The 13851-nt window shown below is 35.5% G+C and overlaps 1 protein-coding gene across 1 annotated transcript in view; it reads right to left on the bottom strand.

Moving 5' to 3' along the window:
* Window positions 1–3821: 3821 nt before the first annotated feature.
* SNX2 (sorting nexin 2) overlaps window positions 3822–13851 on the bottom strand; it is a 32672-nt gene continuing 22642 nt past the window's right edge. The window contains 8 exon segments of the mRNA XM_039566968.1: window positions 3822–4331; window positions 5104–5175; window positions 5283–5363; window positions 7910–8053; window positions 9073–9278; window positions 11017–11110; window positions 11338–11451; window positions 12679–12754. Of these exon segments, the coding sequence (XP_039422902.1) occupies window positions 4281–4331; window positions 5104–5175; window positions 5283–5363; window positions 7910–8053; window positions 9073–9278; window positions 11017–11110; window positions 11338–11451; window positions 12679–12754 (838 nt within the window). The 3' untranslated portion in view covers window positions 3822–4280.

Consider the following 13851-nt stretch of genomic DNA (forward strand, 5'->3'; position numbering starts at 1 on the left):
TAAGTGCACAGATATTACAATGCTTCCCACAAACAACAAAGCAAGGAGAATATATTTCAGATATAGCTGACTTGAACTGGCATAACGTATTAAAATCATGTTAGTAATCTTAAAAGCAAAACTGTAAAATGGTTGAACTCTACTGGTAACACACAGACTATCTTCAAATTGATCTGCTGAGCAGGCTCTCAAAAGTACACTAGGAAATGTCAGTGTTGGTCTTCAGTGCTGGGTGTTGTTGCAGGTATCAGTATCTTGAGTTATATTCTTAAATTACCTTGATCCAGAATGTGAAATAAATTAATAATACACTCCTTCCAGCTGTAGCTGTTACCTGTCACCAGATTCTACCTAACCTTCCATGATTACAGAAACTAGGAATCATCAATCTGCCCCTCTGCTGGCCACTTCTATGTTTCTTTTTTTCCGAAATGGTCATTCTGTAATTCCTCATACAGGGAGGGAGAATTTAGCATTCATCATGTTAGCATAATTCACGGGAGAGAAAAAGGAATAATTACAGGCAAATCTAAAAGATCACTTTCCACTAATTCTCATGATTCAAGGACTTTCTGAATGGCTAGTTTCCAGGATAGAAATAGGCAAACCCATATAAAAATTCTAATCTAAGTGGTAAGTAAAATATACATCAAAACAAGAGGCCAGATCAAAAAAAGACATTAGATCGTAACATAACATAAGTTTGTCAATTTTTCAATTGCTACAAAACTGGTTTTAAGTCAACTCGCAAAATCCAACCACAGATACATGGTTTATCTCTAGTCTTTTCTCGCCTTCCCATTTTCTGTTACTTTAAAAAATGAAAAAATATGTATTTTTTTTGCATATTTCTTTTACTTTATATCAATATCCTGCTAGGATAGTTCTGCCTAAGCTGCTTTCTTAACAACAGAAAAAAGTTTTGGATTATTTTATACCACTTCCCTTTGTCAATTATTTCCTCGTTGATCTGGGGTGGGAGGAGGGAAGAGGAAAGGAATGGCTTCACCAGTAAAGTCCAAAGATTACTAGCAAGTTCACCATTGATTCATCTATGGAACACAAGAATTTATAAAACAGGAAGAATCGTCTTAGCAGGTAACAAAGAACATTCTGAACAACCTGAAAATTCAGCTTCTCACTTGTTAAAATATTGCCCTTTTTTTCCTCATGTTTGTAATGGACTCATATTTTGCCACAAATTAAAATTATTACACAGCCTGTTCTACTCTAAACTGAAAAGAGAGAAAAAAATACAACTCCAAAGGGGTTTTCCTATTTGTTTTTCCTTAAGACAATCATTTCACTGTACACATAATTTTAGTGGCTGTTGGCTGTTCACTTTAATGCACAGGATCTACCAGCTAGCAGCTCGTCTCCACAATTTGAAAGAAACTGACATATTTGGGGCATGCACTCCACAGATGCTGAAACAACCTCCCATATGAGGCTTTCAGAGGGGAATAACTCAGGAGAGGTAGAAGAAGGAATAATTTATAAGGAAGCAGAATATTCTCTTTTAAAAGGGACAGTGGCAAAATAATTAGACTTACTGTACACTGAACATCAGTTTAAGAAAGAAGTAACAATGTCTTCAATTTGAGCCACTTCATGTCATATATATATACTTAATTTAAAAAGCACAATAGACATGATGAACAGTAGAATTTGTTGCAAACATCTGCATTCTATTTTGACCTAAAAGGTAAACTAAAATTCAGTAGCACCTTGTCTTTCATACAGTATTCCAAATGCAGTTCATCATTTTGCAAACACTCACTTTTTGTTCATGCAAGTGATTCTTCAGTGGCACATTGGCTTGCTGTTTTAATGAAAAACACCACTTAAATTTAGTATGATATCTAGTAGTCAGCTCCACAGAGGAAAGAGTTCAGTAATACCTCCATTCACTTGGGCTGAGAAACATCTGCTAATATGGATGTTAACTGCACTAAGAAAGACAGTAACCGAACCTCCAATCTCCATAATGCAGGCGAATATAAGCAAAATAAATTTCCAGATCACAAGATATTCCGAGCTGAAAGGGACCCACAAAGATCTTTAAGTCCAACTCTTAAATGAATTGCCCATCTGGGGATTGAACCCACAACCTTGACACGATTAGCCAAGTGAGCCAATCTCAGGGTCATTAACAGCTTCTTGAAACAAGAGTTTTATGCTAGCCAAATGTCACAGCTGATTTGGATCTTCTGTTCAAGCTAACCTTGTGATGCAAAAAACCCCTAAAATTTTTTATATTAGCAGCCAACCATGTATGACAGTGAACTCCAGAAATGCCATTATCCTTTTGTTCCCCAAAAGGCTCCTGGTTTTAAGAAAAAACTTGCACAACTCATTCTTGTTTTCAGTTGTCTAATCCTTGCTAGAAGACTAACATGAAAGCTCTCTCTCATTCTCCTGTCACAAAGAGAAGAAATCTGATCCATCATTCAAATGATTTCTAACCCTGATAGAAGGAAAAAGAGATCAAGAGCTAAGAAAGCTGGACAAAGAATTTACACAAAAATGATCATGAAAGGATATGTTTACCCATTTTGAGCCCTGCATGTCCAAACTGAGTCTTTTAGTTCTGGAAATACCACTTTCAGTCAGAGTGATATACACGTGAAGTTTAATACTGAGCTGCTGGTCAAGTTTCATTAGCAGCATGCAAGCCAATGTTAAGCGCATTGTAACACTTAAGAGAGTGTTACACCTAGATCAGTTTCTCCATCATAAGCCTCCAGCATATCTGAGCTTTTCAAAAGGCAGTTTTAAGATAAATGACTGAACAAACACTGGTGGCATAAGGTATTACAAGCTTAAGGCTTTAGCATTTAACCATTTAAAAAGACACTTGATTTAGGCTTGATAAATTTTGGTGGGTTTTTTCTGTCCTAGTTTCCTTCAAAACTTCTAAAAATACTGAAGAGAGGTACGCAGAGAAGCTATAGCAAAAACTAATCTGTAAAGATTACACTAACTTTGTTGTAGAAATAGACCTTCCAGTTGAATTGAGGTCTTCATTCTGTTTAGAAATGGTATTATGTGCTTCTTTACATTTGATCCCAAACAATACAAATTCATAGGTTTATCCTGCAGTCTTATGATTAGCTGTAAGCAACAGCTTCTCTTGTTTTCTACAATTAATATTTGCCTAAAATTTGTTAACATTAATACCTTCCATTAATACTAATACATCAACAAGCTCATTATGTCATTAAAATGACAGGACAGCACATCCTATGTTAATATTGTGTATTTCAGAAAAATCTGCTCTGATTTCTTGCAAAAGGTATATATAACCAGTCCCTTCAAATGCATTTTCTACTCCAGAAAATACAAACAGAATGCTAGCTCTTACAACTAACAGGCACTCAGCTGAATTACCCACTTTTCTTCCTCACCTATTACCAGAATTACTGCAAGACTTTTTTATATTTTTGTATCCTAAGACCACTGAATACAATTGACGCAGTCCCATAGGACATCAGTATTTGACCATGCAGGTGATTTTAACTCTGCAGAAGCTCTGTAAACACTTGAAAGAGATTTCAGTTTACATCTGTCTGTTGCCCAAGCATCAGTCTTTTGACCCTATGAGTACTAACACAGTAGACTTTGCCAAGGCAGTGATAACTTCAAGTGAAAAGAACACCCACACTGAAGAGATTCAGAATTAAAACACAGAACAGTTTAGCACAGATAATTGTTTGTGAATCTTTAATACCTTCTCCACCACTCTTTACTAAATGTTGGGTTTGCCCTGGATACATCTCAATTTGTTCTAAACCGTACTCTCAAGAACACCAGTAAGTATCTATAGATACAAACCCAGAGCGTTTAATGTTTCACAAGGTACATCCCTTTATTATTGTAATCACAAAAACATGATTTTGTACAGGAATGTTTAAGTGAACATTAATCAATGCAATTAAATTTGTTTCATAAAGATCAGGTAAACATACTACAGAACATTGTGTTGTAAAGAACAAAAATATCAGCTTTCTGGCCTTGCAGTGCACATTTTAGTGCAAGTATTAAGACACAATAGTGTTCAATTCAGCAATGTATTGCAGAACATCATGCCACAGTCCACTTCAAAGAGGGTCAGGACATGCAGCTTGTTAATAAAATGCTGTGGTATATAAAAAAAGCCACATGTTAATTCATAAAATATATAGTGGTTTATTTAGATGATTTAAAGTGATTTCACTGTGGAATTTAGTTTTATCCAGGACAAACATCCCGAGTATCTTGTCACTTGGAATATTCTTCTTTTAGGCAATGGCTTTGGCTTCAGGTAGGAATGCCTCCCAGTATTTTATTAGCTTGAAGAAAAGGGAAAAATCACTCATTAAGTACTAAATATTGGAAAATACAACACATACCTACCTCCTCTGGCAGTAAACTTGCCTCTGTGAGATAAAGTAAGAACATAGGTACTTATTCATTCATGTATTTACATAGTGCAAAAAAACCAAGTAATAAATACACAAATCTGCTCATAGCTGTAGATATGTTGCCACATGTTAAACACAATGCTACAGAATACAATCATACAGATTTTTATTAAAGATCAGTCACTTATTCTTATCTCTAAGGATACTGTTTTTTGGGTTTTTTTAATTAAACAAAGCTGAAGGGTTATATTCCTGCAATGAACAGAAGAAAGAGTCCAGACTTTTTCTGATAACAAGGCCTACTTCTCAGACACTGGAAACTGTTTTAATGCTTTCCAATATTCAATAATATTTTGTACTTTTAAAAAAGAGCAATAAACATTTAAGAATCCAAGTCTCTTCAGTAAGTGTAAGTACATACTGATTACAATTTACTCCAATCTCTAAGTGAAAGTACTAATTCAGTTTGAGAAGATGACAAGACCCTCTGCTTGCCCATATCCATAGGAGAGCTTCTCCCTTACTTCCCTGAATTACAGCTGTGCAAGGGCTGGGAAACTGCAATCATTCACCAACACAGTACAGACCAGTAGCTCTTAATGTTTTAGGAACTGCTGTGCTTAAATCCCGTATTTTTCTAACTAACCTAATATGGAATGTATTAAATATTAACTTGTACAAAACTTAAAATTTATCTTACCTGCTGTTGTGTTTGCACTAACGACTCTAAGTACTCGATAATAACAGTTTTAAAGTCTTTCACTCGTTCCTTCTGTTAATAAATAAATTATGGCATATTAACCTCTTTATAAATTTTACTTGAAATGTCAGTATTGTCTACAGTAGAACTGTTATTTACTTGGACAAAATTATACATGCCTCAAATCTTCCAACTTCCTTGCGAATGGTTTTGGAGATCTGTTCAAAATCTTTTTCCCCTTGCTGAACTTTTGTCTCCCACTGGCAAAGGAAAGACATACAGAGGTAAGATTTTGTGTTGTCCATTCAGTCTAGCAGTATCTGAATTTTTTTAGCATATTGATAGTCACTTAAGGACCTATTTGATTTTTTTGGCCTATTTAAAAGAAAATCTTACAATAACAATTTCAAATTTGTGTTACAGGATGCCATCAGATCAGTTGCAACAAAGGTATCTTTAAGGTAATGCTATCTGTAGACAAAATGTAAATATAGCTTAGTACTGCTGTTACAAACACTTGATAACATATAAAAAATGTTCTTTAGAAAATAAAATGCATCTCTAAGGCTTTATCTGCTATTCCCTTTACACACGTCATACAAAGGAACCTAAACCTGTCCAATCAAGCTTGGAAGAGTCTCAAGTTAGTTCTCTGTATTTTTCTAATTCCAGAAGAGATGAGTAAATCTTCATCTCTGCCTCCTGTCAAGTATATGATTATCTCTACCGTATTTCTGTTGCGAATGAACTACTGAGGATGTGTTTATCTGTTTTCATAGAAAGCAGGAGTAGAAAAGTTACTGCAGGTAAGAAGATCATTAGAGGAAAATTCAGAGGAAGAGATGTTTCTTATGGGGTTTTGCCATATTGGGAGCATGGCATTCATATAACAATATATGACACTAGGTTATTTCTCCTTAGTTTCTGTAAAAAGACATCCAGCTAGACAAGAAGGGATCCTCAGCATTCACATTGCCCTGTAACTGCTTTTACATACCTATTACATTGTTAAATTTAAGATAGTTGTGTAGATAAAGGGCGAGCCCCACAGAGAAGCTAGCAGTGCTTTGAAAATACTTAGCAACTGTATCTGTTCATCTCAACATATTAACTGAGTCAAGAGAACAAATACATTCAGTAACATTTATCTTCCTCAGAAAAAGGCACCAGGGAAGCAACAGGCTTCAATGCAGCATCTTCCTGTTACCAATCCAGTGGTGCTACTTATTCACAAAAACATTTTGTGATCTGGCGTCAAGTTTCTACTGTGATATGAGATAAACATCATCTGTGTTCCAATAAACATCTCCATATTTATATTTTTAGTTTATATTTATTCACAGTCCCCTGACTGACCTTTTAGATATACATTATGAAGCTATTTAGTAAGTCATAATAGCATCTCCTTCATGGAAGATCAGCCTGAAGAGTTATCACATAACTGAAATAGTATAAAACACAGGTAAAGAAAAGTAGGTTAAGATTGCCCATGCTTTCCTACCGCCCATCAAACAGAGGTACCTGAGATTTCTGTGAAAGCTTATACAGGCCTAATGTATTCAGCATTTCAGTTTCATCATGCCCAAATCCCAGGTCCTATGTGAATTACCACTGGATAATAGTTTGCCATTTTATAGTGTCTGACAAGGAGAAGTTCATCATTCAAGAAGGTATTTATAGGAGTGTCCTTTGTCCCTTTATGCACAAAAAACAACCGAGTCATGCATGATGCTCGACCTGCTCAGGCTTTCACTTCGCAATTCCTCTGCCAGAGGGTCCGCTATTACAGAATTCAACAACTCTGAACACATTTCAGTGGCAGTAAGAACTTTCAACTGGCACATTTAAACTGTGGGTTTACTAAAAGCCTTCTCTAATAAAGCAGGAAAAGTAATAACTTCCCAAAAAAACCAGTTATTTAATATTGTGACTGGGAAAGGATCTCTATTTCCCACTACTACCAGTAATCAGGAAATTTATTGTTAATGGATGGGTGACATCAGGAGAGGCAATCAATAAGAACGTGGCCACACAAGAGTAACATTAGGATTTCTCAGTAAACAATAGACTTTTTTAAGGAAAAGAAAATCAAGTTAATGAGTAATTTCAATACTGTATGTGAAATATACCAAGGGGCAAAAAGAACAAAGGAGCATGTGGTTAGTGACCAATGAGGAAGCCAAACAAAGCAACTGTGTAAAAGAGCTTGAAATTTGCAATAAATGTTCTTCCATTATTTAATGGGAGAGTACTAGAGCATACTTAGAATGCATAAGCATTAAATAATTAAGTTGTCCTACCTCTTCAATTTCCTTAGTGAAGCATGATAGAAAAAGTGTATAAATTATGACACTTCAACATGTTAGATTTATTTTTACTGAAATTACACCATATATACATGCACATATATATGGGTAGAAAAGCTGCATATTTAAGCAAAACATGGGAATAGTTCTCTATTAGTTGTCTTTTCTGGATTTACCCAAGTCATCTTAGCTTTAGAGACCAAGAGATGTTCCTCTGCCTACTCAAGTGAGCTGTTAACAGTTAAAAGCATTAATGTGTCCATGTTCCCACCCTCCTATCTCCCACACTCTGTAGAGACAGTATTAACTGTCTTACAGATCTTACAGTAAGTAAAAATTGCACATATTCAGTGTTTTAAGTAAATTTCTTTTAACAATTTCAGTAAATACAGGAAACAGCAAGTAAATGATTTGTAAAAATGGTATAAAGCAGCATTAATGCAGAATGAATGAGCCAATGCACAAAGTCTGACCTCCAAAATAACGTTTGGTAACATTACCTCTTTTATCTCATCTTTAGCTTGCTGTAATTTATCAGGTTTGTTGGCAAGTTGGAGCTTTGCTTCAGCTTCACGTTTTTTTTGTAAAGTGACCTGAGCATCTTGCCACTTCTGCCAGCATTTCATTCGATGGTCAAACACACCCTGCGAGAACAGACAAATTTATTAAACTGGAAGTGCTAGAGCTATCTTAATTCCCAGTAGGAAAAAATAATTCCAGCATAAAGGTGGAAAGAGTAGTATACTCCAAGAAACCTTAGTGTGTCTACCATGTATTGTATCCACTTGACATCATGCTTGCACAGCTCAAAACCTTCCACAAATAACAGGCTATTCAAGAACCCTTTTCAGAGCAGACACTTCAGTGCTCCAAATCATTTTATGCCCCTCATTCTATCAAAACACAACCTAAAAAACCACTATGTAGTGCTCTATTGTGCAGACAATTCTCTAAATGCAGATGCTAGCAAACTGTTCATGCATATGGATTACATGCATTTTCAGCAAGACGTTTTTGTTAGCAATGTACTAAGGCAGTAGAAGTAAAGTACACATTAAAAAAAACTAGAAAAAAGAGAAAAAAAGTAAAAAAAACCCAATACTTCCAACAACCTGGCAAGTTCAAAGGTATTTCTGGACATAATTCACAGATACCTGTTCTCATGTCTAAACCTAATCATGCTGTATAGCATAGCTTACACCTAAATCGAATATTTTCTTTAATGAGATGTAGATCCACAAATTGCATTTTTTTCTTATTTAAAGACATTACTGGCTATCTACCAAATATAGAATACCAAATTATGTTCTTCAACATTTATGTATGCTTACTGTAACAGTAAGTAATCTGAAATAAACATGTACAGTATGCTTAGACACAGTACAGTATCCCCAAGTACTGTACACAATCAGTACTGCTCAAAGTAGATTTGCATTTTCTCTAGATCTTACCACTCCATTCACATTTTTGATCACTTTTATTCTTTGATCACATTTTTATCATTGGAATAATTCATGAACGCTTTCACTTTATTCAGCTAGAACATGAGGCAGAAACTTAATTGTGTTACATGAGCAAATACACACATTCATTTACCCTAAATCTGTAAGCTGAGGAATGCAATTTTAAACACGAAATCGGTATTTTTCCTCCTAGTACTCACTTTTACTGCAGCAATCAGACGAATGTAATCACCAAGAAGTTCTGAGAACACATAGAAATCAGCAAAAGCTTGTTCTTGATGCAATTGATCTATCTTCTCCTCAACCTCTGCAAGCTGAGACAAAGCTCTAGATAGAGCAGTATGGTCCTCAGAGTTACCTAACATGGCAGCACTTTTAGCAAAGGCAGCGGTGTTGGCTGAAAGCTCTGAAACACAGGAGTAATGTTCAGCACGATTTAATTTGTTATATTACTCTGCAGCATAAATCAGTGGAGCAGAGGTTTGAAATCGAGCAGAGGTTTAACCTCACCAACTGAAAAAAGAAGCTAAAGATCACGATAAGATACACAAGGTCATCACAATGAAACCACATTTAGGAGGAGGACTCCTGCACAAAAAACTCTCGATCAGTAAATGCTTTGCCAAGTCCATTAATGTCATGCTTATTTTGTCTAGCAAAAGACATGAAAAAAAAGTCACTTCAGTATTATCCAATCGCCTACTTCAAAGAAACTGCAAACCCACAAAACAAAAGCAAAGTCATCTACAGAGCAAATTCAGAACAATTTTAACAGGTTTACAGCACAGTTTTTCCATTTAGTTCAGAGTGGAAAAAAACCCCAACCCTTTCACAAAACCACCACTCCCATGAGTGGAATTTATTTCTGTTGGACTCTTTTATGGACTTTAAGTAACTTATATGTGTGCATACTGTAGTGTATTGTCACATTCTGATATGCCTTAAAATTAAAAAAAAAAAAAAAAAAAAAAAAAGAAAACCTCACATATCGGCACCTGTGAAAGTGAAGTTTTGAGCTTATTTCTTAAAAAATACTGGTGCAATTGTCCCAAATCCCATGTACCTTTGAACAAACGTTTAGTCCAAACTACTACAGGCTAGTTTGTAACTCTGCTACTCCTGCAGAACCATCAGAATACCAGAAGTGATTGCAGAAGAAAACTGTCTTCAGATATTTAAAACATTTACAATTTAAACGCAACTCTTACAAAAAAACAACAAACCAACACTTCTTCAAATCTGTAAGGTGTGAAATCAACTGTAAATAAGGATTTTCATTTTCCATTACTTCGAGGATAGGTGGCTAAAGATATTTTTACTACAGAGAATAATTCTTGATTAGAATTACGAGAAAGTAGCTCACGACATTTTCAAGTGCTTTTGGAGGAGGTCGAAGGCGACACCACATTATATAATACAATATTGTCAGAAAGCACACTTACGGTCTTCCTCAAGTTAGAAATTCAAAATTGTGGTTTGTTTGGGATTTTGTTAGATTTGGTTTCTATTTTGTTTTGTTGGTTTTTTTAATAATCTGATAGAAATCCATCTTTGACAAAAAGCAGCACAGGTTATTACAATATAAACTTGCAGGCTTTGCTTGTATCTAAAATAAGCAAACAAAAAGCTGATATTCTGTGAATACTTATCTTCCCAGAAAAGTTTACCTTAACAGTAGTTTGAGGGTATACCATTATGCAGACTAAATAAGGAATAACAAATTCCTGTGTAAGCACTTAAACTCGGTTAACAGAGCAATACTGAACCAAAAGATGTTTAAATGGATTTATGCAGCCACTTTTTGTTCGGAAAGAAATTACTCTTGCCATGAGACCTGAAGATAAATTTATGGATGTCTACTGTAGTAGAATCACTTGCTAGGTGTGGTAATGAAACTGTGCAAGGGAAAAAAAAATTCTAAATCATTACAGTGACTCTAGGAATGACAGATACTCCGGTTAAATTTAAAATTAAAGACAGGTATACAAAAATACTAGAGTGGTTTAAAATAAAAGATACAATTAGAAGATTTTTGCACTAAAATATGTTGTGCAACTACTTTAGTTAAGAGTTCTGACATGCTGAGCTCTTGTTTCTCATCACCATTTCCTAAGGTTCATGCAGTTACATAAAAGTAAAGTTACCTTTTCTGTGGCAGACTAATGCTTCAACGCTGGCATGAAGCTTCCTAAGTTGCTGATCCAGATTCTCGAATTGTTGCTGTTTTTCTTCAAACCACTGACAAAAGATGAAAGAGTCAAGCATTACAAATTAGATTACCAAGAACATTTCTGGTTCTAAAGAAGCAAATTATCCAGGTACTGCCAGGGTGGTCAACTGATACAGCTAAGAATTCCAGCCAATAAGCAAATTAATAACCCATTTTCTACTTCTACAGCTTTAAAATGCAATTGTTGAGGCTCATTAATTCATCTCATTATTCAAGCCGAAAAATCAGCTCTTACTGCATCCGATTCATTCATCTTGATTGTCATTTTGTTGACAGCGTCGGCAGCCTTGTTCACCATCCTCAATATTCCTGCTCCACTCAGAGCCTGGGTGTTAACCGCTCTCGGCAGCTGGAATTGAATGACAAATAAGGGCAAAGAGACTGGTTAAAAGGATGGAGGTTTAACTGGGCACAAGGGGGAAAGAAAAGGATATAGTGTTTTCTTTACTCCTATGTGTTTCAATATAGTGGAATCTAATTTCTCAAATTTACTACTTTTACATTCTCAAGAGGAAAACTTAAAAATATAGACTATTTACTTTTCTTCTACATCTTTACATTTAAATGGAACAAACAAACCACTTGTCCAAAGCTGTTATGAACTAGCCAAATGTCCTAAATGGCCACCTATATGCTACAATGAACAAACTGCCACTACAGGAACAGAAAAGCATAGATTTACAACAAATTAGACAAAGGAAATTCTGTGACACGTTTAATTGTAATGCAAAACATGCACTGCATGTTGATAATAAAAGGTTGATGACTTTTTGCTTTGCAACATAAGGCCATGAACATACCTCAAGTATTAAGAGAACATGTTATCTGTTTAGGTACTGAGAAATCCTCAGAGTTAAGTTAACAAACTTTAAATTTAATTGATATTAGTATTCGGGCTAGATTGAATATGCTATACAAGGTGGCCCCTGTGTCAGACCATTTACCCTTCATGTGATGTTTTGTCTGTCAGCAGCATTGACAAACCCACTGTAAGTTATCTATTGATGCTTTTGTCAGTAGGGAGGCCTCTGTGACTTATTAGTATAACTAAGATACTGACATTGCCAAAACACAGTTCAGTATTAGAGTGAAACCACTACACACATTTATGAAGAGATATTATGTATCTTTAACAATATATTTACTACTGTGAAAGGTACAGGTGACTGAAGTCCTTATTCACAAAATACCTAGCGTGGCCAGCAGTACAGCCACCATCTTCACATTCTCCTACCAATACACCTCAAGCTGAACTCCTGGAGGCAAGAAAGACACTTCCAAGCCAGTTTGATTTTACATCTTACTTAACAATCAGTAACATCAGAACTGAAAAGACCAACTCGCTTGAGAAGTCACTATACAGCAAATAGCTTTTTGTCACTACCATTCTAAGTTGTACCAGAGCCAGAGGCACACCATTACCTAAGTAGCCTCTGCCTTTCTGTCCCGTGAAGGGTACAGTCCAATTGGATTTCATATTTATTTAGGGGATTAGATCTCAAAACAAAGTGAATATATTTCTTGGTAGGTTACTATATCTAGAAACAAGTAAGAGAAGTTAAAAGAACGTAAATACCTCAGAACTTTCCAAGAATTGTCTCAAATCTGGATCCTGTAGCAAGGTTGGGTGCTTTACTGTTCGTTGTAGATACCTATGATTTTAAAAATTAAAATATCAGGTAACAGAACAGATTTAATGTGCCTGACTGAACATAACACAGGGCCATGCACTCCATACCACAACGTAACATACTAAACACTGGACAGTCTTTACACCAGAAAGTCCTTAAGGTGGGGCCTGCAACTGTATGTTGCACAGTGGTAAAATAATATACTTCTTATTTTCAACAGCTGAGTGAAGACCTACTCCTTTAATAGCCAGTTTATGCCAGAAAAAAAAAAATGAGCTTGTTAAAACATTTTTGTACAGCGCAGTGGACAGGCTTTTTGTTACAGGTAATTCTGGCTGATTTATTTTAGAATTATATGAAATCTTGGAGAAGTGAGTTGATCATGATCTAGGTATAAACTATTTATATGCTGGATAGACTACAGTCCAACCCATTTAGTTCTAAAAGATTCATAAACCCACAAGTAAAATTCAAAGCAACTCCTTCCCTTTCTTTTTCCTCACTTCTGCTTCATTCTCAAGCGTAATTTTTATCCATCTCCACTAGGTATGACCACCAGATCCATACTTTTTTTCCTAAAGAAGGTAAGGATTGCAGTAAAACTATTTTACACATTAGATTGCTCAACTTTTTTCCTTGTCCCATACTCCATATGAAGTACAAGTTAAGGTTAACGTGGCAGTATACCAGGGATAGGACCCTTTCCTAACAAAGATACTTGAACAGTATCAGCTGTGTATCAGCGCTGGGTGACAGAGATCCAATATCTCTTATGCCAAAATTCATTAAGTCACATCAATGTCATCAATGCACACCATCAGAAGCCCATTTTACTTTCAAGTGGCTGAAGGTCTCTTCACCCCGCTTCCTGCCCAACAGTTGATTTGCTATGGAACAAATATATTGCTGTAAGTGCCTTAATTCCTTTAACCCAAAATGTCTACACAAGCTGAAAACGGTAGTTTTACTTACTGAATCTCTGCAATCTTCATTTTAAGTCTGAAACAAGTTAGCTATATTAACTGTCATGAATATGGCTACACTTCCTGTTATTAATGGGAATTATTCAATTTCTACACAAAAATTTGACAGCTGTATACAGTTTCCAGAATTCATTT

The sequence above is a fragment of the Corvus cornix genome, chromosome Z, assembly GCF_000738735.6.
Source record: "Corvus cornix cornix isolate S_Up_H32 chromosome Z, ASM73873v5, whole genome shotgun sequence".
Taxonomy (NCBI): domain Eukaryota; kingdom Metazoa; phylum Chordata; class Aves; order Passeriformes; family Corvidae; genus Corvus; species Corvus cornix.